Raw genomic sequence first — 26,926 nt, forward strand, 5'->3', positions numbered from 1 at the left:
TGTGCTCCGCAACGGGAGAGGCCGCAACAGAGGGAGGCCCGCATACCACCAAAAAAAAAAAAAAAAAAAAAAAAAAAAAAAATTGAGTAGTAAAAAAATAAAAATAAAAATAAAAATTGAGTTGGCTTACTTTTAAGTTTTAAGAATTCTTTATGTAATCTGGATATAAGTCCTCTCTCAAGTATGACTTGAAAATATTTTACCCCAGTCTGTGGTTTGTCAATTCATTTTCTTAATGATTTTTTTCCCTATCATGTAAGTTTCAGGTGTATCAATACATTGCTCAGGACCACTTTACAGCATAGCCAGCTTTTAAAAGACTCAAGACTAGACTTGCAAAAGGAAAGAAAAAAAAAAAAAAACATGCCATACGCTTCCTATTTCATTGTTGAGAAAATAACAAACAGTGGAGAAGAGGGTCACATTTGCTGGTAAAATAAGGATCTGTCGTGACTCACCGTCACCAAGAAAGATGGCCAATGATCCACAACAGGACCAGAAAGCCCCCATTCCTGTCACCACGGATCTCCAGATTCTCCAGCCTGGAACCTCCCTGGCTGCCACGGGACATCCTGAACCCATGGTCCTTGACAAAGAGGAGAAGGGCAGGTCCAAGAGGCTGTCTGACATTATTGAAGCTGCCTGTCTGGCATAACCAGAATTACGCAAGCTCTGAAGAAAAAGTAGGCAGCTTCTGAAGCTGGTGACTCTAAATTACGGGAGTAATCTGCACACTGCAATCGAGGTTTATCTCCACTGACCTCCTTGAATAAAGGGAAAAATATACTGAACTCACTTTTCTCAGCCACAAAGTTACAGCGTCTCCTAATCAGATAGGAGGGATGTTACTAGAAAATCACTACTACAAACATGTACACATGATTCATAACAACTTCTAAAAGATTAAGAGTCGATCAACGGTTATCTCTCACTCACTTGCCGTCTGACGTGGGTTCTTGATGGGGGATGGGAAGGGAGAGGCATGGCATTAAATGTAATTATTCCTAAGGCCATAATCCAGGTTTGGCCTTGGAGTGCACCAAACCTTCAGCTGTGTAGCAGTGGCTTAAGGTTTCAAACCATTTTTTTAAAACAAGAAAATAGTCTAGAAGCAGAAGAGCAATAAGTTGATTTGCACCAAAACTTTGGGGAGATACACAACACGAGGAAGAATGATTATATGCAGCGGGTATCAGTCCCTCAGCAGGGACACTTCACTGTGTTAAGAGCTTCGTGTGTACTATCCTCACTTAATTCTCATAGACGTTCCAGGAAGATGATGACATTGTTATCCCCATTTCACAGATGAGAACACTGAGACCGAGAGATTAAAGGCAACTTGGCCAAGGTCACACGGCCAGGATTCTGAGCGCAGTTCCGTCTGACCCCAGACATTGATACTGTGCTTCTCAGTTGGTGAAGCTTTTGACACTGAAGGTGGCAACATCAAGTCTTCTCACAGATGCAGAGGAGACGATACTCTTACTACTCGCGATGTCAGGGGATCAAGGGCATGTGGGGCGGCGAGAGTAAAAGAGAAGCGGGAAGAGGAAAGGGGGCTCTCATTTCTCTCCCACCTCATCTCTCCATCTTGAGCTTAGGACCTGATCCACGTGGTCAGAAACAACCAAGTTTTACGTTCCAGGAATAAAAGTGCTTTGAGTCAGAGTCTTACCGCCTTTTCTTTATCCAAGATACTCAAAGTTAATTTTCCGAGGAAGAAGTTTATTCTGCAGAGACAGAGGGACAATGTCAGGCGGCCTCAGCTTTCTGTAATGGGAAAGCTGTCAAAATGGAAAAACTCAAAATGGGGCCAAATCAGGCCATGACCCTTTCCAGGGAGTCTGCTCCGCTTTAAGCTACCGGGAATTCAAACTACTTAGGAAAATGCAAGTTCTAACTTAAATCCCTGCCCTCCTGATAATGATCAGGTAGAATTCTATTACAGAAAATCCTTCTTTTAAAACCCGAGGATTTGTAATGTGTCACAGAGTTCAAGTTATGTCAATACACACAATATTTATGGAACTAGGAATCAGGAAGTGGAAAGCTCCTTTCTTAAATATCTGCGGGAAGGAAATGTTATGAAAAGAAAAAGCTCTTCCCCACACTCCGACACTAGATTAGCTCAAGGCAGAGAAGAGCTCACAAAAGCAGATTGGTACCACTTCTAACTTTCGCCCACGACCAGTAAAACTACAAAAATATTCACTTAACAAAATCTTTCTTTGAAAAAGTTGTTTATCAAAGCAAACAGAAAAGGTGCACGTTTCTAGGCTATTTTTCCCAATAACATTACAAGATGGGGGAAAGATGAAAATATTCTAGAAAAATGAAATTGAGAAGTAACGAACATAAATTGTTAAAGAGAGAAGGTTTTAGAGTCAAAGACTCAGATTAGAATCCTGGCTTTGATGAGAGACCTTGAAAAGAGACTTTACCTCTCTCTGCCTCAGTGTCCTCATCTGTAAAATGGAAATAATACTAGGTTGCTGTGATAACTCAATGGTATACTGCATATACACTCTGAGCACAATGAATGGGACACTGTAATGTGCAATAATACAGGTTCTTATCATCATTATTACTATTACTACTCATCTAACTATAGGGATACCCAAAAACATCATGGCTAGATCATACAGAATCCAGGAGAAGAATGAAAGAAACAAATCAGAACACGATTACATTTACTGGTATGGATAACAAGACTAGACTAGATTTCTGCATTCTTTTGGTTATGTACCTAACACGCAGACCAGGCCAATCAATCTGGAGCTCTAAGGGCACAGCACGGCTGATTGGAGAAAAAACACACTACCAACGAGATACTCACATGAACCACAGCAGGACTAATACCAGCCAAGGGGGAAGTGGGTTCTAAATCTCCAGTCACTTCTTTTTTTGAAACCGCCCCCCAACCCCATTTATCTCAAAGGCAATGTATTAGTTCTTTTATTAAAGAGTTTTTGGGACTTCTCTGGCGGTCCAGTGGTTAGTACTCCATGCTTCCACTGCACGGGGCACAGGTTTGATCCCTGGCTGGGGAACTGAGATTCCACAAGCCACACAGAGTGGCCAAAAAAAAACCTCCTCCTGTATTCCAAACTACCCATGTTAATTGGTGTTCTGTGGAAAAGAGGGTTTCCTAGTTGTGGCTAGAACGACCTACTATCAAACCACTGCCTCCTCCCCTGCTTCACGGCTAATCTAAAACAACCCTGGCTGTCGGATTCCCCTGCCGTACGCTGCTTTCCCAGCCTCCTTTATAAGGACAAGTTTTGTGAACCAAGACTGACACGTGAGATACAAGAAGTCTTCTGGGCTTCCCTGGTGGTGCAGGGGTTAAGAATCCGCCTGCCAACACAGGGGACACGGGTTCAAGCCCTGGTCCAGGAAGATCCCACATGCCGCGGAGCAACTAAGCCCATGCGCCACAACTACTGAGCCCGTGTGCCACAACTACTGAAGCCTGTGGGCCTAGAGCCCACAAGCCACAACTACGGAGCCCATGTGCCACAACTACTGAGCCCGCGTGCCACAACTACTGAAGCCCATGTGCCACAACTACTGAGCCTGTGAGCCACAACTACTGAGCCGGCGAGCCACAACTACTGAAGCCTGAAAGTCACAACTACTGAGCCCACAAGCCACAACTACTGAGCCCACGTGCCACAACTACTGAGCCTGCGTGCCACAACTACTGAAGCCTGCGCACCTAAAGCCCATGCTCCACAACAAGAAAAACAACTGCAAGGAGAAGCTGCGCACCACCATGAAGAGTAGCCCCTGTTCACCGCAACTAGAGAAAAGCCCATGCACAGCAAGGAAGACCCAATGCAGCCGAAAATGAATAAATTTTTTTTTTTTAAAAGAAGTCTTCTAAAAAAAAAAAGAAGTCTTCTGAAGACTGTCTGGGAAAGGTTTTCCTCTGCTGATAAAAAAGAAAAGCCACTTGAGAAAAAGAGTCCCTTTGGCCAGGCTCTATTATTTACCCTTGTCTCCCTCCTACGTCTTTGAATGAAATGATGATGCCTGGACCTGCAGGAGCCACCTGCAACCACGAAGCTACGTGCACAGGGGCAAAAAATGAACAGAGCACAGTGCAGCTGAAGAATGGGAAGGGGCTGGGTTATTGGTGACCACTGCACCCGGACTGTCCACCCTCGGTCTTCATGTTTGGTGAGAGAGGTAAATGTCTTAATCACTTGAGCCACTGCTATTTGGGAATTCTGTTACTTGGAGTCAAAAGCCTTCCTAAATAATCCAATAGTGAATCTCCCAAAGGGGAATGGAGTATGTAGGGTTTTCCAAACTCACCTGACTTCTTATGCATGTGTGTATGTGATAATTCAACATTTTTATCTCTTAAACCCTTTTGTATGGGTAGCTCAAAACATTAGTTGACACAATAGTACAAAATAAAAGCAAGCCAAAAAAAAAATAACTTCCTTTATAGAGCACAGTTTTGCAAATACAATCTTAAGTGTTTTTCAGATTGAGGTTACCTGTCATTTATGGATAAGTTTATAGATAAAACTCCAGAAGATGTGAGAATCCACATGATAAAGTTCCGGACTTGCTTTTACCAAAATTAAAAATGAATCTATAATGGAGCAGAATACAAAAATCACGTGTCTTTTAAAAATAAAAGAGAATTCAAAGAAATTTTAACTTGGGTGTGGAATGGGGGGAGCCTGCCCACTGAGTAATGCAGTCACTGAAATTATTTATATTTAACCATCTAGATGATTGGTTCACATTTGACAAATATTTATTAAATGGTCATTACAGGCCAGGCACAGTCTCTGCACTGAGGATGCAAAGGTCAACACGACAGACATGAACACATAGTAACACAAATATTATGACAGAGAAAGTGCAGGGTTCTATGGGAACACAGAGCAGCAGAAACCAACCCACTCTAGAGGAATGGATAAGAGCTCCCAGTGGATGTGTGGTAATTCATCTAAGACCTAAAGAATGAAAAGGACTTTGCCTAGAAAAGATTTGGGGTCGAACAGGGTTATGAGGCAGAGAGGGTATTCCAGGCAGAGAAAGAAGCACGTGCCAGGTCCTGGGGGCTAGAATGCCTCAGTGAGTGCAAGGTGGGACCATGGAAGGGCTGTACGCAAAGAACAAACTAAGCCTTTTAAAAAACAAGAAAGAAGCACGTGCCAGGTCCTGGGGGCTAGAATGCCTCAGTGAGTGCAAGGTGGGACCATGGAAGGGCTGTATGCAAAGAACAAACTAAGCCTTTTAAAAAACATACTCTAGGGCTTCCCTGGTGGCGCAGTGGTTGAGAGTCCACCTGCCGATGCAGGGGACGCGGGTTCGTGCCCCGGTCCGGGAGGATCCCACGTGCCGCGGAGCGGCTGGGCCCGTGAGCCGTGGCCGCTGAGCCTGCGCGTCCGGAGCCTGTGCTCCGCAACGGGAGAGGCCGCAACAGTGAGAGGCCCGCGTAACGCAAAAAAACAAACAAACAGAAAAAAACAAAAACAGAAAAGCATACTCTGGCTATGGAATGTAAACGGATGGAGGGCTGGTGGCATGGATCCAGCTAGGTGTGTCTTCTGGGCGAGTTCAAGGTGGTGGTACGAGGGCGTGGCAATGTGTGAGGAAAGAAGCTGCTTCCTCGTGAGTAGGAGACGGGGGATTAGACGGATGGGGAGCACGGTGAGGAAGAGGACAAAGCGGGCTTTCAGATTTACTGTGGAGCAACTGGGTGGATGGAGGTGCCCTTTACTAAGCAGGGAACAGACCCTGGAGAAGGAACACGCTGGAAGGAGATTGGGACATGAAGGTAACCTGAGAAAACTCCAAATACAGCTGTTCACATCCCATGACCATGATGACATTGAGAAATCTATGAAAAATGGCATCAATGTTAAAAAAAAAATGTGTGTTCTAGAACTAGCTAAGACATTACAGCACATTTCTCCATTCTGTGTTTAAGTGAGGCAGTGGTGATGTGCCGAGGGGTATACGAGGTTGAACTGTGTCCTCCAAAAAATATGTTGAAGCCCTAACCCCTGGTGTCGTCCCATGTGGCCTTATTTGGAAATAAGGTCTTTGCAGATGGAATCTGTTAAGATGAGACCATTGTGAATTAGAGTGGGCCCTAAATCCAATAACTGGTGTCTTTATAAGGAGAGGGCGATTTTAAGACACACAGAGACACAGGAGGCAAGAAGGCCAGATGAAGACAGAGGCAGAGGCTGCAGTTACGCTGCCACAAGCAGCACCTTCGGAGGTGCACGGCCCTGCCAGTTTCTTGATTTCGGAATTCTGCCTGCAGAACTATGAGAGAATAAATGCCTATTGTTTTAAGCCACCCAGTTTATGGTACTTTGCTACAACAGCTGTAGAAACTATTACAGGGAGGAAGACTGTTTTTAGCTTCAGAAGGAATTGAAAAGGAAGACCGAAGCCAGATACAAGGCACCGAATGAGACAAGAAGACAGTTAACTACCTTGCAAAATAAGCGTCTGGGGAGTTTGAGCCTACTGAGGTCTTGAATTCAGTTTTCACGTTTCAAAACCGGGGGCAACAGTACTTAATCCAGAAGGCTGTACATTGGGGTGTAGTCTGTGCGCTGTAATGGATCACTAATGATAAGTTATCGCTGGGCAAAACTTGGAGATATAACAAGTTATTATTCATTAGTCTATGAGTACCACGTGGCAATCTATTCCTTTTTTATTACAATGTTACTGCTACTGCTGTGTCAGGTCTGAGAGATTTGCACACCTTCCTCCCTCTGAAGGCAAAGCTGGTTGACAGTTTGCCATCATTCTAGTACAGTGGTTCTCAACTGGGGGACATATGACAGTGTCTGGAGACATTTTTGGTTGTCACAACTGGGAGGGAGGTGCCACTAGCACACAGTAGGTGGAGGGCAGGGATGCTGCTAAAATATCCTACACAGCACAGGGCGCCCCCTACAACAACGGACTGTAGGGCTTCAACAGCGCCGAGTTGAGAACCCTGCTTTAGAAGTACCCAGACATCCTGCAGTCAGAGCTTCAAGTACCAAGAATTCACTTTCTCATCCAAAGCAGTCAAACCGATCACGTATCCTTCCGAAATCTGACAGAACAGACTATCAATACGGTGACTCACAAGCAGTCCAGAGCTAATGGAAACTTTAAACTTCTTTCTGATAGTCTAAAAAAGGGTGAAGATTCCTGTCCTAGAAGACAGGGGCATGGTCACCAGCTGCTATGCGAGCACTAGCGGTGATCACACACACACACACACACACACACACTGCAGAGCTGAGGGAGCCACGCATCCAATCCGCTGGCATAAACCATCTCAGCATAAACCATCTGCCAGACTGGACGGGAGGAGGAAGAGTAACTGTCCTCCCAAGCGGTCCCTCCCGGTAGCCAGCGAGTCTCCCTGAAGCTGAAAACCACTGGAGTCCCAGCAGCTAAGCTCCTTGACTGAATCCTAGAATTATACTTAGGCAGTGGGTGGTTGGATCAGTCCTACAGAGCTGGCACAGGTAGTTATCTTTCATCTGTACCTCGTAGCCAAGCCTGAGCGATTGCCTTGTTCAAAGCTGCCGTATCCCCTTCATGGCTGTCTCTGGCATGCAAAGCATTTGTAGCTGCCTCCTTGAAGCTATAACAGAAATACGGCTGTGCATACTGTACATTTTTAACCCAGCCTGTTTATCAAGACTCTGTGGTCTGCTTGTCACCCTCACCAAATATGCAGGTCATAAACAACTTGAACCTCCAATGCTATTCTCGGAGTCAAGAGCACCTTAGAAATATGATGAGCTCATTGGTAAAGGCAAGAAAACCCCAGTTTTGGTAAAGGCAGTTAGGTACTCAGGGATGCCCTCTCCAATGAAGCTGTATTTCTTTCTTTTATTAACAAAGAAGAGCAAATATATCTAAGGAAATAACTATGGGATAGCTCACAGTGCAACATTAAATATAATGGCAAAATCTCCTGTGTAGGGCAAAGTACACTGCTAAGTAGAATAGCATATATCTTAATTCTAACTTTCAGAAGTCTGTATTTATTGGGTTCTAGGCAAGTTCAAGAATAAAAGTTGCGGGACTTCCCTGGTGGTGCAGTGGCTAAGACTCCGTGCTCCCAGTGCAGGGAGCCCGGGTTTGATCCCTGGTCAGGCAACTAGATCCCACATGCCACAACTAAGAGTTCCATGCCATAACTAAAGATCCCACATACCATAACTGAAGATCCCGCATGCCGCAATGAGGATCCCGTGTGCGGCAACTTAGACCCAGTGCGACCAAATAAACAAATAAATATTTTTTAAAAAAACGTTGTTCCTTTTTAAAAAAAAAAAAAAAAAGAATAAAAGCTGTGACATACTGGTTTAAATACCCTTAATGTTTTCATCACCATAAGCAAAACTACATTTACATTTAAAAGTGGCTTGGTACTGTCAATGTCTATTTTATCATTAAAAATCAAAAGTTTAGTGAAAGCTTTTGGTCCACTGAGACAGAACAAATATTTCAACAGCTGGAAGATGTTAAAAGTCAAGAGTTCTGGCATTTGAAGAGTCATATATAATTACCCTCCTCTAAAAACAAAACATCGCAAAGAAAGCCAAAGAAACATGCTATCTCATAGGAAACCAACAAAACACAAAAATACAAAAATTATAATTCCTCTCCAATCTGTATTTATAAAATTTACTTAGCTACTAGAATTATTTAAACTGTCCCAGGTAAGAGAAATAATCTCTTCCTGAAGTTATGGGAACACTACTTTCCTAAGTATGAAAAATAATCATCAGCGTCTTTATGTATTCATCACGGTCACATTATGGCTCTTCAGGGCAGACCATACAAAGTTTTCATGTCACCTCGACAGCCGAGCAGCTGAAATAATTCATAATACAGTCTGATTAAAAGGAGCAGAAAGAAAAGCTCAACCTCTGTTTCAACTTAGTTTGAACTTTCAAGCTAAAACGTCAGCAACTCAGTAGTAGAATTCAAATAAACATTTCATGATAAATTTGGGCATTCATTTTATATATTCACAGAAGCCTGTTTCCATGATTCTCTTTACTTTGTCTAAACCGTACCCTGTGAACTAACTACTACTATTCCTATCATATGCCAGCAATTCAGCCTACCTTCATCGCCTTCACAGGTGGAAATAACAAACCACAGATTTATATTTTCATTCTAAGTTCATATTCTAGGAAAGACGGACTATTTATGGAGAAACAGCAGGAAAACATTTTATAATCCAACACATACTGAGTACATTTAATAAAGAATGCTCCCTAGAGAAAGGCAGAGCTAAGGGCTAAGGGGAGTATGTGTATGTGTATGTGTTTTGAGTGGGAACAGTTAGAACAAATGCTGTAAAGAAAAGGCTTGTGCAGTATTCCTTCTGGAGCAGGACCTGACTCCACAACCAGAAGTCTAAAGTAAGAGGAGTAAACACTCTGCCAACCAAGGGATTGACTTTCTTCCCTGAAGCAGGGAGTATTGGAGTATTGCTAACATTCTCCCAGTCACAGGGAAACTTTTTCCTAAAAAAAAAAAAAAAAAAAAAAAATCTAATCTTTCTAAAGATTTTCTAACAATCTTTAAGAGCAGTGGATTTTAAATTAAGTTACAAGAAGTGCTAGAGTCACACCCCAACTTGTTCTCAACCGGAGCAACTTTTGTCTGGTCCTATGGCAGAAGAACTGTGAAAAATGCTGATCGAAAATATTAAGAGGGTTGCCTCCCCAGGGATATCAAGAGAATCCAATGACATAAACCCGTCAAGTGTTTAGAACAGAGGTCTGCGTGCTATAAAAGCCCAGCAGCAGTTGGCTCGGATAATGATGCTGGTAACGATTCAAGTCTTCGCTGTAAAGGTAATTTTTAAAAAATGAAGCACAGAGGCTTGTATGAGGCCATGTGTAGAAACTGTACACCTAACATCTCAAGCTTTTAAAGGATGACCACCTCCAACAGGTGTTTGAATTACAGAGCTTCAAAACTGCATGTACAGCAAGCAATGCCACAAGAAGGCTTACCTCTTCTTCTTGGTGATAATGAGCACGTCGTTAAAGAGGAAGAAGTAGACTTGCTGTTTGGACGTCCTTTTTGAGAAAAGCACAGTGTCTTCCACATAGGCTGTCAACTCACCTCTTTTGACCAACCACCGGGAAGAGGAGACTAGAGGAAAAGGCTACAAAAAGAGAAACACTCAGTACCCAAAGCCAAAGTAAAGTCCTTTTAGGATTATTGAAAGTAAAGTATAAAACTTACATTCAAACAAAGGATACATCATTATTTTATATAATAGTGTATATAACAGGTATGTAATAGTGAAATACAGTTAGAGAAGGATAGCACATTCTCCAAGAGAAAATCAGAAAGAACAATTTATTTTCCAATATAAAGAACTATTAATATTAACCTGCCTATATAAAAACTAAAACTCAATCAGAAAATGTGATTGGGTCAACCAAAAATTATTACCCTTCCATTAACTCTTAACTGAAAAAGAAGATTGATAAGGAGTCACTTAAAACTGAAAAGCCTCAAAAGGAAAAGGAGTCACTTAAAACTGAAAAGCCTCAAAAGGAAACCTATTGGTATCAACTGAAGTTATTTTAAATATCACAAATCAGAATCCAAACATACGAAAAAAACATTGATAGCTGTGGTTAAAAAGAGACAAATTAAAAAGTCTGCATTCAATTCATGAACTAAAAAGACTTTATTCAAAAGCAAAGAAAAAAACCCTGCAAACGTATGTTTTGTCTATTGATTATCTACTTAGCTGTATTCTGGAGAAAACCTTTTCTTAAGTTTATGGTAGTTTCCCTCATGGAAGTTCATCCCTGAAAGCATCACGCCATTTTCTGGTTGTGAAAATGAACTTCTTCCAGAATAATCCATCTTAATCTCATAGAAAAGGCTATATTCAAGGAACTGCATACTGTCTTTTCTTTATTCAGTTTACAGTTTCCAACTGGAAAACTCTCAAAACCTCAGAATAATCCTTACCCTTGAGAGCTCTGTTTTTTAAGTCACCAGAAATGCTAACTGCCAAAAATCTGATTGAAAAAACGACATCCATAAAAATAAGCAAAAGTTCTTGGACACACAAAAGCTAACTCTAGTAAGTGTGGTGCAACCAAATGTCATCCATTTCAGGGAATAATGATTAAAAATAGCCAAAGGAAATTGAGGATATTAGGGAGGAAATAAGAACGCTAAGAAAGGGTTTCATATTTTTTTAATTTATAAAGGACGTTTATAAGAAGGTTGCTCATCAGTTATATACTATTTTCCTGAAGATTTAACATGGAAGATGAAACAGTATGGCTCATCTCAAAATTTCTAAACTGGCTATTTAAAGGAGTTCATGTAGTTTTCAGCCTCCAAATCTCAAATCAGACGATGGCTGAGACTTAAAAGGTGACAGAGAGGTTGCTTAGTTAACTCAGGAGGACCCCACCAGCACACACAAGAGGTCACCACAAATAATCCGAGTCAGGTTAGGTCCTGCCACAGGGCTGCAGCTCCTGAGAACGCACTGCTATCTTGTTATTGCGTGTATAGGATAAACCAATGACAGTATTACGTAATGCCACCCTATGACTGTTCTTAGATTAGAAGATGGGGAAAAAAGTTTTTTTAACTCTTGGTCTTTTTTTTCTTTTATAAAATTTTTTTAAATTTTTCGCTGTGTTGGGTCTTCGTTGCCGTGCACGGGCTTTCTCTACTTGCTGTGAGTGGGGCTACTCTTCACTGCGGTGCGCGGACCTCTCACTGCGGTGGCCTCTCGTTGCAGAGCAGGGGCTCTAGGCGCGCAGGCTTCAGTTAACTCTTGTTCTTAAAACAGATTGAGTTTTACGAACACCTCATACTCCACTGGGCAAAAATAAATTTCCAGTGTATATCTAAAATTGACAGTGGCTTGCAACATGTCTATGCTTCTTTAAAAAACAAAAATCTGATACTATAAAAGTTTTTTGTTTCAGTTTATTGTTGAAAGATTAAACTCATTCAGACGGCTTTCTTTTAAGAAGAAGCTATAAAAATGACCAAAATACTTAGAAGAATCACAGTAGCCCAAATTGCTCCTAAGTGAATTCCCACAGTTTAGCACCTTCGTCTAAGACTAGAATCCAGGTGTGAATCAAAAATAAGAAAAGAAATTCATGAACAAAAACACATCCTTAAAGGTATTGATATAATTCCCATGGAGAAAAGATTTTCATTCTTTTTGGTGTTACTTAGCATCCTGGAAAACCAGCCTCAGCATAAAATTTAACTAATTTTATGGGCCAGTGAGACAAGGAAGAACAAGTTTTTTCTAAATTGAGACAAAAATGCATCATTTAGCCATTTTAAAGAATACCCATAATTCAGCGGCTTTTAGTACATTCACGGTGTTGTGCAATGATCATCACTATCGAATTCCAGAACACTTCCATTGCCCTAACAAGAAAGTCCATATGCACTCAGCAGTCACTCTCCACTCTGCCTTCCCATTAATTAAGTTAATCCTCACAATAACTCCATGAGGGAAAGTACCTATCAGTCCTACTTTACGGTTCAGAAAACTAAGAAATGAAAGTTAAGTAATGCCCAAAGTCCTACAGCTAGTAAGTGGTGGAGCTACCACTGGAACTCAGGCAGGCTGGCTCCAGAGTCCACGCTCTTAATTTATATCGGCTTCCTGTCGTGTCGATCCGGCGGCCTCTCCTCACCCCTCTCACATTACCACGTGCAGCACATGATACTCGTCCAGAAACTTACTAATTTAAAAATGAAAAACACATGTAAGCAAACATACATACATACATTCATACATACATAAATATCTAATACACACACACACACACACAGACATATATATAAGCTTTTATCCCCTTCAAATGAGAAAAAGACTAGCATTATTTTGCTGCCACGGTTAAGACTGTGGACGCTGCAGTCGGTCGCAGATCTGAATCCAGGCTTCAGTACTTCTTGGTGTATGACTTTGAGCAAATAATTTACTATTTCTAGCTTTGAATTCCTCAACGATAAAATGGGAATAATAATTAGATACTTCATGGGGTTCCTGTGAGAATTCAATGAGACCATGTGAAAATGGCACACAGTAAATACTCAGTAAATATTTTCACGGCAATAATGGCTACGGTAGGACCATAAACCAAATAGAACCAACACAGAACCCGCTACCTTTCCCTCAGGGTCGTTCCTCCTCTTGGATTCCCTACCTAGGTGGATGGTGTGACTCTCCATCCAGTCGACCAGACTAGACACCTGCGGTACCACAGCTACAGCCCTCCTCCAGGCATCCTGCTTATCTCTCCACCTCTGCTTCCAGTCTCCAAACTGGTTTTCTGCCTCCGGTTTTATTACGTTCCCAACTTACCCTCCACATAGCTGCTGTAATACATTTTTTAAATAATAAACTGAATCTGGTGTATGTGTGTAGAGTGGGAAGGGGAGGTTGTTCAAAAAAAAAAGTCCTATGAAAAACGATTGAGTGAACATCTTTCCCACCCTGTTCCTCACCTATCCAGTTCCCAACCACTGATTACAGCCCCTAAAAGGTAGTTAACTGTTATTGTTCTTCTATAACTTTCCAGAGATTTCTTACACATAAGCAACTTTTATACTTTTTTCCTCCTGTTCTGCACCTTACTTTTTTCACTTAATAATATAAGAACAGAAAGCTTACCGTATCGATTCCTAAACTTCTTCATTTTTTTTTTAAGTTGAGTGGTCTTACATAATTTAGGTGTACTATAATTTATTTAATCAGTCCCCTATTGAGAGATGTTTAGGTTGTTTCTAATCTTTTGCAATTAAAACAATGCCATATCTGTAACTTTGTGTGTGTGTGTGTGTGTGTGTGTGTGTGTGTGTAATTTTATACATTCATGAGTATATCAATAGGATAAATTCTTAGAAGTAAAATTGCTGGGTCACAGTAAGTTGCATTTGTAATTTTGATAGTTACTGACACATTGCCCACCATTGGGGTTATAACAATCCTTCCCACGAGCAACAGATAAACATGGCTTTCCCAACAACTCACTGATAAAATGTTTTATCAAACTTTTCAATTATTTATAAATCTAAGTGGTAGAATACATTATTTTAATTTCAATTAGCAATTCTCTTCTGAATGAAGTAAAGCATCTTTTCAGATGTTTAACAATCATTTGTATTTCCTCTTCTGACAACAGTTTTCTAGTTTGCAATTTTCTAATTTTCCTTATCTTCTTCTTATCACTTTGAGGTTATATGTTGGGAATATTAACCCTTTATCTATATGTGAGTTCTAAATTTTTTTCCCAGTTTCCTATTTCCCTTTTCACTTTTTAAATGCCCTTTAATTTTCACTCTATGGAGAAATGTTTTAAATTTTCACATCGATCAATTTTCCTTGTAATGACTTCTGGATTTGGAATAAGTTTAAAAGGCTTTTACGGGCTTCCCTGGTGGCGCAGTGGTTGAGAGTCCGCCTGCCGATGCAGGGGACACGGGTTCGTGCCCCGGTTCGGGAAGATCCCACATGCCGCGTGCGGAGCGGCTGGGCCCGTGAGCCATGGCCGCTGAGCCTGCGCATCCGGAGCCTGTGCTCCGCGGCAGGAGAGGCCACAGCGGTGAGGGGCCGTGTACCGCAAAAAAAAAAAAAAAGAACTGAAGTGTGAGCCAACAAAGGAGTGGACCATGGCCTAGCCTCGCCATTAACTGTTATTTCCTTCTTTGTTCATCCTGTCATCTGCCCCTGAGCAGTAAGAGACAAGCAGTAACAGGCAGCATATATGCAAAAAAGAATTATGGAAGAAAAACAAATTTGAAAAGAAGAATTCACTAATAATCCTTTTTTGCAAACTGAGAAAGGAGTGTCCTTATTTGATTTAGGAGAACACCCTGGTCCAGCTCGTGGGATACCACTGTTTTGCAGGATACTTTGAGAATACTAAAGAAATCTCCTTTCTAATCTAAAATTCTATTATTTTTAACCACCCTTTTCTCAAGTTTGGTGTCTTCCTAGGGAAAAAAGAAAGTGCCAGTTAGATAATACTTAACTCTGTGGCCTAGAGAAAGGTCACTTTATCTGGTATTAGCAAGAGCTGAATTGTCCAAAGCAAAGCCTCTGCTATTTCCCCTGCCAGCCTCTCTGTAATCAATTTATGGCCCTGCTGTGAAAAGCAAATTCCTCTCCACTTTGTTGCCCTCAACTAACTCTTTATTCACATAAGATTTAAGCAAGAGCAGTAACAAATCTATTTATGAAGAAGTATGAGAGAATACCTTAATTTTAAATTCCAGCTGGGAGTTAATTGTGTACATCATTTCAGTCCTTTCCATCTTCCGAGCTCCTTCATTGCAGAGTCGAACCAACTGGAAACAGAGAATAATAAGGAGGGTTAAGAGGTGAACGAGAGAAACCTCACTTTCAAATGCAGATCTCACAGGAAATAATTAGCACTGTGGAAGCTCCAGAGACTCATTCCAGATAGTTAAAGAACTCACAGTTTCACACAGTCAAGACTTTGTACCCCGTTGGAAGTGCTGTCATTGGGATGTGAAGACAGAGGAAAAACACATCCTGAAACCCATGGGAACATCACCAACCTCAGAGCAAGCTGCACCTCTCTCCCCACTTCATAGCAAAGCAGCTGAGGGCAGACCACTGACTTCAAAGGCAAATTCTTAGCAGAACGCTACATGCAAAAGCATGTGACCAGTAACCTGGATGCTGGAAGAGGAAAGCCTTCCATTGGAACCTAATGGTCAATGATTCTTTAAGGATGGTCACGCTAAGGGAAATTCAGTTGAATTAGAATTGCTGAATTACCTACAAACAGAATGAACTCACCGTCCTTTGATGAGTAGCTGTGATATCATGATTTACAATAAACAGAATATATAGTTTGTCTTTGTCCATGGTTTCTGTCACACAGCTCCTAAAACCCTTGTAACTTCCTAGGTAAGAGCTACAGGGGCATCTCTGGCTATAATTTAGTTTTGCTACCAGTTCCTGAAATAGCTCCTGGGCATAAAAGTGAAATGGGTATCTTCTGTTATTCGTAACAAGCCCCCTTCAACCACGTCTGAGTTTATGTTAATGAGGTGACTTCTGGTAAGATCCTAAGGATGGGGCTGGTTGCCAGGGGAACCAACCAAGTGATTAAAGAGAAGGCTGGAACTTTCAGCCCTGCAGACTTCCAGGGAGGGGAAAGGGGCTGGAGATAACGTGATCACTACTGGACTGATTGAATAATTCACGCCTACATAATGAAGCCTCCATAAAAATCCCTGAACGTCGGAGTTGGAGAGCTTCCGGGTTGGTGAACAAGAACACTTCTGCGTGCTGGGAGGGTGGCATCTCAAACTCCATGAGGACAGAACATCCTGAGCTCAGGACCCTTCTGTACCTCACCTATCTCTTCATCTGGCTGTTCATTCTTATCCCTTAATATCCTTTGCAATAAACCACTAATCTAGTAAGTAAACTGTTTTCCTGAGTTCTGTGAGCCCCTCTAGCAAATTAATCAAACCTGAGGAGGGGGTCATGGGAACTTGATTTATAGCCAGTGAATCAGAAGCACAGGTAACAACCTGGACTTGTGATTAGTGACTGAAATGAATTGGGGGTGTATTCTTGCGGGCTTGAGCCTTATCCTGTGGGATGTGATGCTATATCTCCAGGTGGAGTGAGAACTGAACTGAATACAGTAAGACAACCAGCTGGTACAGCAGGACTACTTGGTATGGGGGAAAAACCCCACACATTTGGTGACCAGGGGTCAGAAATGAAGTGCTCTGTGGGTAGAGTATTGAGCACAGAGGAGACACACAGCAGTTTCTCCTTTACACTGTACCCCATACATAATTACACTGTACCTCATACATAATTATTAGTTCACTGGCCTAAAGCAAAACTAACTTCGTATTTCCAATTTCTTATTAACTGAAAAATCTATAAAACTTGTCCTTAACAAGGATCATTGGCCATAAAGACATGTGATTGTTAAAAATGAAGCTAGAAATTCTGATTAGATTTACTTTAATATTACTGCTTTATTAAGTTACATATGTTTACTGTAAAAAAAAAAAGATAATACATAAGTAAACAAAACAGGCCATAAAAGGCTCTGACCTAATCCTACTCCATGGAGGTACATGGAAACAAGATGGGTTATACACTTTCTCTTTTTTTCCTATGCTTATATGAACATATAAACACACACATATAATGTGTAGAAATTCTAATTTTTGTAAATGGATTACTCAATGCTTGTCTGTGACTTAATTTTTTCACTTGCCAATATTTTGCCTTATAAATATAACATTCACTGAAAAAAAAAGTTTATTTTGTACCTGGTATGTGTCAGATGCTAGGGTTACAACACTTAAGAGATACACAATCCCCATCCTCATAAAAGAAGGGCAGACACAATAATTACAGACTGAAATCTTAAAGGGAAAAAAAAAAACAGGGGGTCTGGGAGGAGGAGGGTGAGGAAGGAGCCAGGGACCTCTCCTGCGAGGCCATTTAGGCTGACAGCTGAAGGACAAAAGGGAGTTAGCACCCAAATCAATGGAGAGCGCTGGTCCAGGCAGAGAACACCAGGAGCAAAGGGCTGACGCTGGGAAAGTGCCGCATGCCTGAGAAAGTAAAAGGTCCTGACACAGGAAAATGGCACAAGAGGAAACTAGAGGACCAGCCCAGGGTCAAAGCACGCAAGTTCTTCAGGCGTGTGGATTGTATTCTAAGTGCAAAGAGGGCTTCCCTGGTGGCGCAGTGGTTAAGCATCTGCCTGCCAATGCAGGGGACACGGGTTCGAGCCCTGGTCCGGGAAGGTCCCACATGCCGCGGAGCAACTAAGCCCGTGCGCCACAACTACGGAGCAACTAAGCCCGTGCGCCACAACTACTGAGCCTGTGCTCTAGAGCCCACAAGCCACAGCTACTGAGCCCACCTGCCACAACTACTGAAGCCCGCGCACCTAGAGCCCATGCTCCGCAACAAGAGAAGGCACCCAATGAGAAGTCCGTGCACCACAATGAAGAGTAGCCCCCCCCCGCGGGGCTTCCCTGGTGGCGCAGTGGTTGCGCGTCCGCCTGCCGATGCGGGGGAACCGGGTTCGCGCCCCAGTCTGGGAGGGTCCCACATGCCGCGGAGCGGCTGGGCCCGTGAGCCATGGCCGCTGAGCCTACGCGTCCGGAGCCTGTGCTCCGCAACGGGAGAGGCCACGGCAGAGGAAGGCCCGCATACCACAAAAAAAAAAAAAAAAAAAAGAGTAGCCCCTGCTCCCCGCAACTACAGAAAGCCCGCGCACAGCGCGCAGCAACGAAGACCCAACGCAGCCAAAAATAAATAAATAAATAATTTTTTTTTTTTAAAAAGAGAGAAGCCACCAGCAGGCTTTCAGCAGAGGAGTGATAGGATGCAACATATGCTACGACCATATGTGCCTTCCACAGTATATTTATTCAATCCCCCACTGATGGACACTTGGATGTTTCCAGTCACTTAACAGATATTCTAGGCTTAAAGGGTACACCCATCTTCAGTTCCAGCATATCTTTAGGTCTGAATGGTCTTGAGGAGTTCACTGATGCAGGGACTGATGGCTGCACCTGATCAAAGCTAGGCGCAGAAAATCTCCTGGCTGGGCTGGGGCAACTGCAATTAAAATATCCTAAAAGGGGGACTTCCCTGGTGGTCCAGTGGTTAGGACTTCACCTTCCAATGCAGGGGGTGCGGGTTCGATCCCGGCTCGGGGAGCTAAGATCCCACACGCCTCGTGGCAAAAAACCAAAACATAAAACAGAGGCAATATTGTAACAAATTCAATAAAGACTTTAAAAATGGTCCACATCCAAAAAATCTTAAAAAAAAAAAAGTGACTTTAAAATAATATATATATCCTAAAAGGATTAAGACAGAACAAAATCCAATCAAGCAGCCGTTGCTCAGGGCATTTTTATGATTTCTCTTGAAGAATAGATGTTCACAGTTCCCAAATCTGTGCTCCCAGACTTGGTCTGTTCCCTAAGCTCTACATTCATCTACCTGGATGGTATCTCTTCTTGGGTCCCCCAGAGCCATCTCAAACTCAGGAGGGAACGACCAAACCTCAACACTACCTTCATCACCCACTCCCCCCGCCCTGTGTCCTCTACGTCAGTAATCAATCACAGCATCACCTGCCTCCTCAAGCCAAAAAGCTGGGTCCTCACCACTCAGATGCCTCCCGCTCCTTTGTCCTCCACATCCAAACAGTTCATAAAGTCTCCTTAATGTTGCCATCCTGCTGTCCACTCACCCACCAGCCCTGTCCCCGCACTCAGGCTCAAACCCCCTCTCCTTTGGATTACTGGCCTCCTAATTCTCTGCCATCACTTCTGCCCTACCCTTATGTGTCATCCAGAAAAACATTTTCAATCTTTCTAAGTTCAAATCTGATCATGAAACTCCTCAGCTTGAAATCCTTAAAAGGCTCCTCGAAGCTTTCAGAATTAAATCTTCGCAAGACCATGATCTGGCACCTACTTAACTTGATCCCTAACTTCCTGCTTCTCTTATCTTGGGCCTCAGTCTTACCAAATCTCTGCTCAGAGCCGCACACTCTTCCAGGTCCCTTGCACTTCTGCATGTGTGTTTCCGTCTACCTGAACATTCTTCACCCCACTCTGTCCCACTGACTCCTTCTTATCTCGATTTATACCCCTCTATTTGTCTTTCAGGACTCATCTTGGGTATTACCTCTCTAAAAAGACTGGAGAGCAGAGATCGTGAAATTTCCGTATTTGTTATCCCACTTTAAAATGAAAGGGAAGGGCTTCCCTGGTGGCGCAGTGGTGGAGAGTCAGCCTGCCGATGCAGGGGACACGGGTTCGAGCCCTGGTCTGGGAAGATCCCACATGCCGCGGAGCAACTAGGCCCGTGATCCACAACTACTGAGCCTGCGCGTCCGGAGCCTGTGCTCCGCAACAAGAGAGGCCGCGATAGTGAGAGGCCCGCACACCGCGATGAAGAGTGGCCCCCGCTCGCCACAACTGGAGAAAGCCCTCGCATAGCAACGAAGACCCAACACAGCCAAATAAATAAATAAATAAAATTTATTAAAAAAAAAAAGAGAGAAAGGGAAAATGGAAAACAAAGTTATAATCTTTATTTCCTAAACTTCCAAACATAGACTCCACCAGCCGCCGCCTCCAAAGACGTATTAAAAACAAAAAAGTTCCCCCCAAATATATCAAGCAATGGTATCCTCAGCGGACTCTGTTTAATGACTATCTTGAAGGGACAAGCGCTAATTTGAATATAGCGTTTTTATTAAAATCAGCCTCTGCATATTAAAGCTGTGCCTTCCTTCAGCATCTGTCAAAGCTTTATTAAATTTGGCTGAATTTTTTGTTTTAGGCCAAATTTATGTGGAAAAAAGAAAACTCAATCTCTCTAACGTAGAATTATAAATTAAAACAAAATAAAATATTTTCAATCTATCAAATTCACAAACATGAAAAGAATATTGGATGCTGGGGAGTGCACAGTAAGACAGACACTTAGAAATACTTCTGGTTGTCATGGATACAAGGACAACTTTTCTTGAAGGCACTTGGGGGTCTTTAAATCATACCTACCTTTTTTTCCCCAATAAACCCATTTCTGGAAACTTTCCAACAGAAAGCATCAGAGGAGCACAATCGTTTATGTAAGGCACAGTCCATGCAGCACTATTTAGAAGAGTAAATGAAATGGGTACCACATGAATCCACGTGTAAGTGTACATTTACATCCACTGGAAGGACACGCCTAAAATGGCAATAGTCACTATCTTTGACAAGATTACTGATACATTTTATTGTCTCTTATTTCAATTTTTCAAATGTTCTGTAATGGACATTTAGTACATTATTTTTAACATGTATCGTTGTAAACCTTAAATGCATTCTTTCAGAGCAGTACTTGGAGTGAAGGAAAAAAACCTTATTTTAATTCCTCCCTTCTGCAATCCTTTCCCTTTACCATCAGTAACCACGGTTGAAAGTCTGATGTGTATAATTTTGGGTACTATTTCTATAAACTGATGACATACATATGTATATAAACACATTGTATTACGTAGATGTCATTACACTATTTGCTCTGTTCTGCAACTTAATGTTCTTCACTTAACGACACAGCTTAGAGATCTTTTCATGTTAATAGATAGATATCTACCTCTTTTAAACAGCCGAAGCAATAAGTTACAGGAAAAGATTCATGAGAACTTGGCTCTTCTGCCACTAAGAGAAAAGCTTATAACTTAATATTATCTGTAAATAGAAGTAGAATTTTTATGAGGTGCACGTTAAAGCAGTTATTCTCTTTCCACGGGAGAGTAAATAAAAGAGAGCAGCAGAGACGATTTCATTGGCATAAGAAACCATGTCCTGAACACCACTAAGACACCAGACACGACTCTGCACCAGCTGAACGATCAGATTCCCTGGAAATTTCCCTCCCCCCGGCTCCGCCCCAGCATCTGGGCCGAAAATCTGGAAGTAAATACACATTTCACTTGATAGAAACATCTTTCTTGTTTTTGAGTTGTTTGACTAAGTCAGTAAGTCTTTCCAAAGCCCCAATTCAGTAAGCTGTCACCGTCATTTCAGCCACATACAGGAACAATTTCACTGAAGTATTATTCACACTACGCAAATAAATTTCATTAGCATTTTAATTAACAAAAAAGATATTACTCATTTCTTCCAAGAATGAATAACTATCTAGAGAGACTTGCCCAAGGGCCTTAGGTGGAGTCTGGTTCTAAAAACTTGGGCCTCATCATACAAAATTTCACTCTCTAAAATAAATACTGGGAACTCCCAATTTATTTCATTTCAGGTAAGGGAAGCCAAGTGAAATTCTGCATTGTGATTTTGAACCACAAATGCTCTATGAACACAGTCTTTTTGTTAAAAATACTGACCCTGTTTTCCCAGAATCTGTAAAACCCCATCAGTAACCTGCACAAATGAAAAAGAAGATGAATCCCTGAGCTGGCTGTACTGATAACCTCAGTTCCCTACAACACTAGGAGATTGCGGGAATAATCCTGATATGCATGACCCCTGCTCAGGAGAGAGAAACGCTGCCTTAGAAAAAAACAATTCACTGGAACAGCACTTCTTCACAGAGGGTCCTTCATACAGTAAGTATCAAGGTAAGGCAATTACATTACATTTTTGCCAGCCTTTCCTAAAAGAACCAGCGTCAAATCAAGTGAACCAGAGACACCTGAAGGAATGTAGCAGTCTATTGTAACCAGGATGTAAAAGTCTCAAAAAAATTAAGGATCATTGCTGGTTCAATTCAATTACTATTACCTTCCTCCTTTCTCTTCTGGGTGAATTCTTTTCCAGCTTCTCAGGAACAACCAAACAAAATCTGACACAATCTCTTTCATGGCCAAGGCTAGAACTTCTCTAAGTACAATAGCTTCTCCTAAGGACCCTCCCCCCACTCCCCCCTAGGATTTGGGGTCCTGGAGAAGAGACCCATGGGCAGGACCTTAGGTAATTTCATAACTGTCAGGCCAAGTTTCTTCACTTAGTGCTTCCCAGAGTGGGATATGCAGACCCCTGATGGAGCAAGAGATGCGTTCAGGTGGTTGACAGACTGCTATGGTTTGAATGTTCATAGCCCCCCAAAATACGTGTTGAATTCTTAACCTTCGAAGACGATGTTAGGTATTAGGAAGTGGGGACTTTGGGAGGTGCTTAGAAGTCATGAGGATACAGCCCTCACTGATGGGACTACAGTAAAATCCCTTACATACAAACCTTCAAGTTTCGAACTTTCAAAGATGCGAACATGCATGTGGTTCCAGCAAGGAACCAGAACCTGTGCCAACAACGTCAGGCATGAGTGAAATTGCAGCTTGCCCTCCGTCTCCCATTGCTGACGATCCTTCACCTCTGCCATGTCTCAGCTCCTCTGCCTCCTCCTGTCAGTAACTCTTCTCGCCTGTTCCCTCGATGCCAGCCCCTGTATGCCAGCTGTTGTACTGTACTACCGTACTTTTCAAGGTACTATAAGATTTAAAATGTTTTATTTTTTGTGTTCATTTGTTTTTTACGTATTATTTGTGTGAAAAGTACAACAAACCTATTACAGTACAGTATTGTGTCAGTTGGGTACCTAGGTTAACTCTGTTGGACTTACGAACAAATTGGACTTACAAGCGCGCTCTCCAAATTGAATTTGTTCATATGTAGGGGACTTACAGTAGTGTTTTCTACAACAGGCCCCAGAGAGCTCCCTTGCTCCCTTCGGCCGTGTGAGGCTAAAAGAAGAAGGCTGCAACCTGGCTAGAAGAGGGCCCCAACCCAACCACGCTGGCACCTTGATCTTGGACTTCCAGCCTCTAGAACTGTGAGAAATAAATTTCTATTGTTTATAAGCCACGCAGTCCACGGTATGTTGTTCTAGCAGCTGAAACAGACTAAGACACAGATAAACTTACTTTTAATACTAAAAAATAGGCAGAAGACCTAAATAGACATTTCTCCAAAGAAGACATACAGATGGCCAATAGGCACATGAAAAGATGCTCAACATTTCTAATTATTAGAGAAACGCAAATCAAAACTACAATGAGGTACCACCTCACACCAGGCAGAATGGCCATCATTAAAAAGTCTACAAATAACAAATGCTGGAGAGGACGTGGAGAAAATGGAACCCTCCTACACTGTCGGTGGGAATGTAATTGGTGCAGCCGCTATGGAGAACAATACAGAGTTTCCTCAAAAAACTAAAAATATTTTGAGTTGCTATATGATTCAGCAATCCCACTCCTAGACATATATCTGAACAAAACTCTAATTCAAAAAGATACTTGCAGGCCTTCCCTGGTGGCGCAGTGGTTGAGAATCCGCCTGCCGATGCAGGGGACGCGGGTTTGTGCCCCGGTCCGGGAAGATCCCACACGCCGCGGAGCGGCTGGGCCCGTGAGCCATGGCCGCTGAGCCTGCGCGTCCGGAGCCTGTGCTCCGCAACGGGAGAGGCCACAACAGTGAGAGGCACGTGTAACACAAAAAAAAAAAAAAAAAAAAAAGATACGTGCACCCCTATGTTCACAGCAGCACTATTCACAAAAGCCAAGATATGGAAACAACCTAAATGTCCATCAACAGAAGAATGGATAAAGAAGATGTGGTACATATATATAATGGAATATTACTCAGCCGTGAAAAGAAATGAAATTGGTTGGGTCATTTGTAGAGATGTGGATGGACCTAGAGTCTGTCATACAGAGTGAAATAAGTCAGAAAGAGGAAAACAAACATCGTATATTAATGCATTTATGTGGAATCTAGAATTTGGTACAGATGAACCTATTTGCAGGGCAGGAATAGAAACGCAGATGTAGAGAAAGGACGTGTGGACACAGAGGAGGAAGAGGAGGGTGGGTTGAATTGGGAGATTAGGTTTGACATATATACACTACCGTGTATAAAATAGATAGCTAGTAGGAACCTGCCGTATAGCACAGGGAGATCAGCTCAGTGGTCTGTGATGACCTAGATGGGTGGGCTTCGGGGGGTCTAAGAGGGAGGGGATATGTGTATACATATAGCTGATTCACTTCATTGTACAGCAGAAACTAACACAACATTGTAAAGCAATTATACTCCAATAAAAAACAATTTTATATATATATATATATATATATATATATATATATATATATATATATAAAGAAACAACCAGCTCATAAAACCCATGATTTTGTAGTTATTATTGGCAAGGAAAAGTAAAATAGAGTCAATTTAAAGTTGATTAAAACAAAAAGTGCTTCACAATGAAGTGGTACAAAGATGTACCAAACTCAGAAGTAATGTGCAGCTTCGAGATGCTTTTTAGGATGCTTCTGATGCAATAATGAACTTTGCTCCCCTGGGCCGTAACCTCATTGATTCCCATAACTTCCATTGCTTTCTCGCAGCTAAATATTCCCATTAGCATTTAAACATACCCACATTTCTCTAAACTTTAAACAAAAAGACCCTCCCTCCCTTCCCTTTCAACTACAGCTCTCTTTTTGTCTTTTTACCCTCAGCCTGATGGTTGAAACAGCTACACTAGCTGGCTACACGTTCCCACCCTCCCACTCAGCCCTCAACACACTCCATTCTGGCTTCCACACCCACCTCTGCAAGGACACAACCCACCTGATGAGAAATAAACCCAGTGAACGCATCAATCATCATCCCACTTTGTCTTTCAGGAGCACCCAACGGGGCTGACCTTCCTTCCACCATATTCCATGCAATTTGCCAGACCATTTATTAAGTTTTCCTCCTTCTTTGGTACCTTCTGTTTTTTGTTTTTCAAGTCTCCTCTGTTGGTTCCTTTTCCCTAAACAAGATGAAGTCCAGTGCTCTTCACAGCTGTACTTCAGACTCACTAACTACTCTTCTTATTATACATACTCCTGGGTACTTCCATCCATTCTCCCAGCTTCAAAAATCATCCCTAGGCTGATGATCCACAAATCCACGTCTCCAATTCAAGTCTCTCCACTGAGCTCCTGACTTGGAGGTTCTATAGGAATCTCAGTTCCGACACATTCTAAATGGAACTCATCAGCTTCTCCCTGTGTTCCTACCGTAGAGATAAACAAGAGCATCCATCTGGCCGCACAAGCCAGAGACGATTTTCCTTGATTTCTGTCCGCAAATACACCCACGCAAACACTCTCCATGCCTACCTCCCCAGGGCTGTAGGTTTGCTTCTCTCTATCTTACTAGCACATCAGTACAGGCCCCTATCATCTGTAGCCTCATCAACCACAAAGGCCTCATCACTGGGGCTCATCCCCAACTGTCACCTTCACAGCACATGAATTCATAGCTTCCACAGCATCCTAGGATAAGGTCCACAATTCCCTAACATGGTTCCTCAGTGCTCTCTCTCCTGAACTGGGCTCTCATCACATGAAGAACATTCTAGTTCTCCAAATTCTATAAACATGTTCCTGTCTTTGGGAACATGTTTATAGAATGTGGAGAGTTCAACAGCTATCTCATCACATGAAGAACATTCTAGTTCTCAAAATTCTATAAACACGTTCCTGTCTTTGGGAACATGTTTACAGAAGGCGGAGAATTCAACAGCTACTCTTGCTTCAGGCTTCAGCTTCAACATTACTATGTTCTTCCCTCGTATGTGACTTACCACCCTTTACTGTAATTCTTATTTCATGTCTGCCTTCCCCTTTACACAGCACATTCCACGAGGGCAGTAACCACCGATGTCTCATCCATCCCCATATTCTCAGGGGCTGGCATCGTCCCTGGCACTGTAGTGGATACTCAATAAATACTTATCGAATTCAGACACCAAAAGAAAATGAGATCTCTAAAGGCCCTTAAGACAAGACTGTCTGAAACAGTAAAAATATCAGTTTCATTTGAGTACAGCAAACATTGCTTTGTTTTTCGGCTACCTAAAGAATGGTGTGCAAATGGCTATGAGAATCTACCAGTTTTCAGCATCCAACTCAGACATGTTCTCTTCAGAGGAATCTGAATGGGTGATCCCATTCCTGTGTAATGAGCCTCTCAACACTTACCTTGCTTACTTCCTTTAAGGCCCTTTTGCAGACTTCATACTTTGAAGAGTCCTTAGGTGTCTTTTGACAGATAGTCTGCAATCAAGTAAAAGAACAACAAAATCAACTGATTTATTGTACTAAGTAAAACAAAACCAACGTCCAGTCATACAGTTTTACTTGTAGCAAACTTAACAATGCTGAACACAGTACTACGGATGAGTCTGAAGATGACATTAAAATCCGATTACAAAACTAGGAAACATGGCCTCCCTGGTGGCGCAGTGGTTGAGAGTCCGCCTGCCGATGCAGGGGACGCGGGTTCGTGCCCCGGT

General features: G+C 42.2%; 1 protein-coding gene across 1 annotated transcript in view; it reads right to left on the reverse strand.

Moving 5' to 3' along the window:
- ARHGEF26 (Rho guanine nucleotide exchange factor 26) overlaps positions 1–26,926 on the reverse strand; it is a 143,692-nt gene that overhangs the window by 36,710 nt on the left and 80,056 nt on the right. Inside the window, exons 9-11 of the mRNA XM_024131870.3 lie at positions 26,613–26,687; positions 15,286–15,375; positions 10,029–10,183 (exon numbers count right to left, since the gene is read on the reverse strand). Coding sequence (XP_023987638.1) covers positions 10,029–10,183; positions 15,286–15,375; positions 26,613–26,687 — 320 coding nt within the window. The remainder of the gene's footprint in view (positions 1–10,028; positions 10,184–15,285; positions 15,376–26,612; positions 26,688–26,926) is intronic.

This window comes from Physeter macrocephalus, chromosome 1 (assembly GCF_002837175.3).
Source record: "Physeter macrocephalus isolate SW-GA chromosome 1, ASM283717v5, whole genome shotgun sequence".
In the NCBI taxonomy this organism is placed as follows: domain Eukaryota; kingdom Metazoa; phylum Chordata; class Mammalia; order Artiodactyla; family Physeteridae; genus Physeter; species Physeter macrocephalus.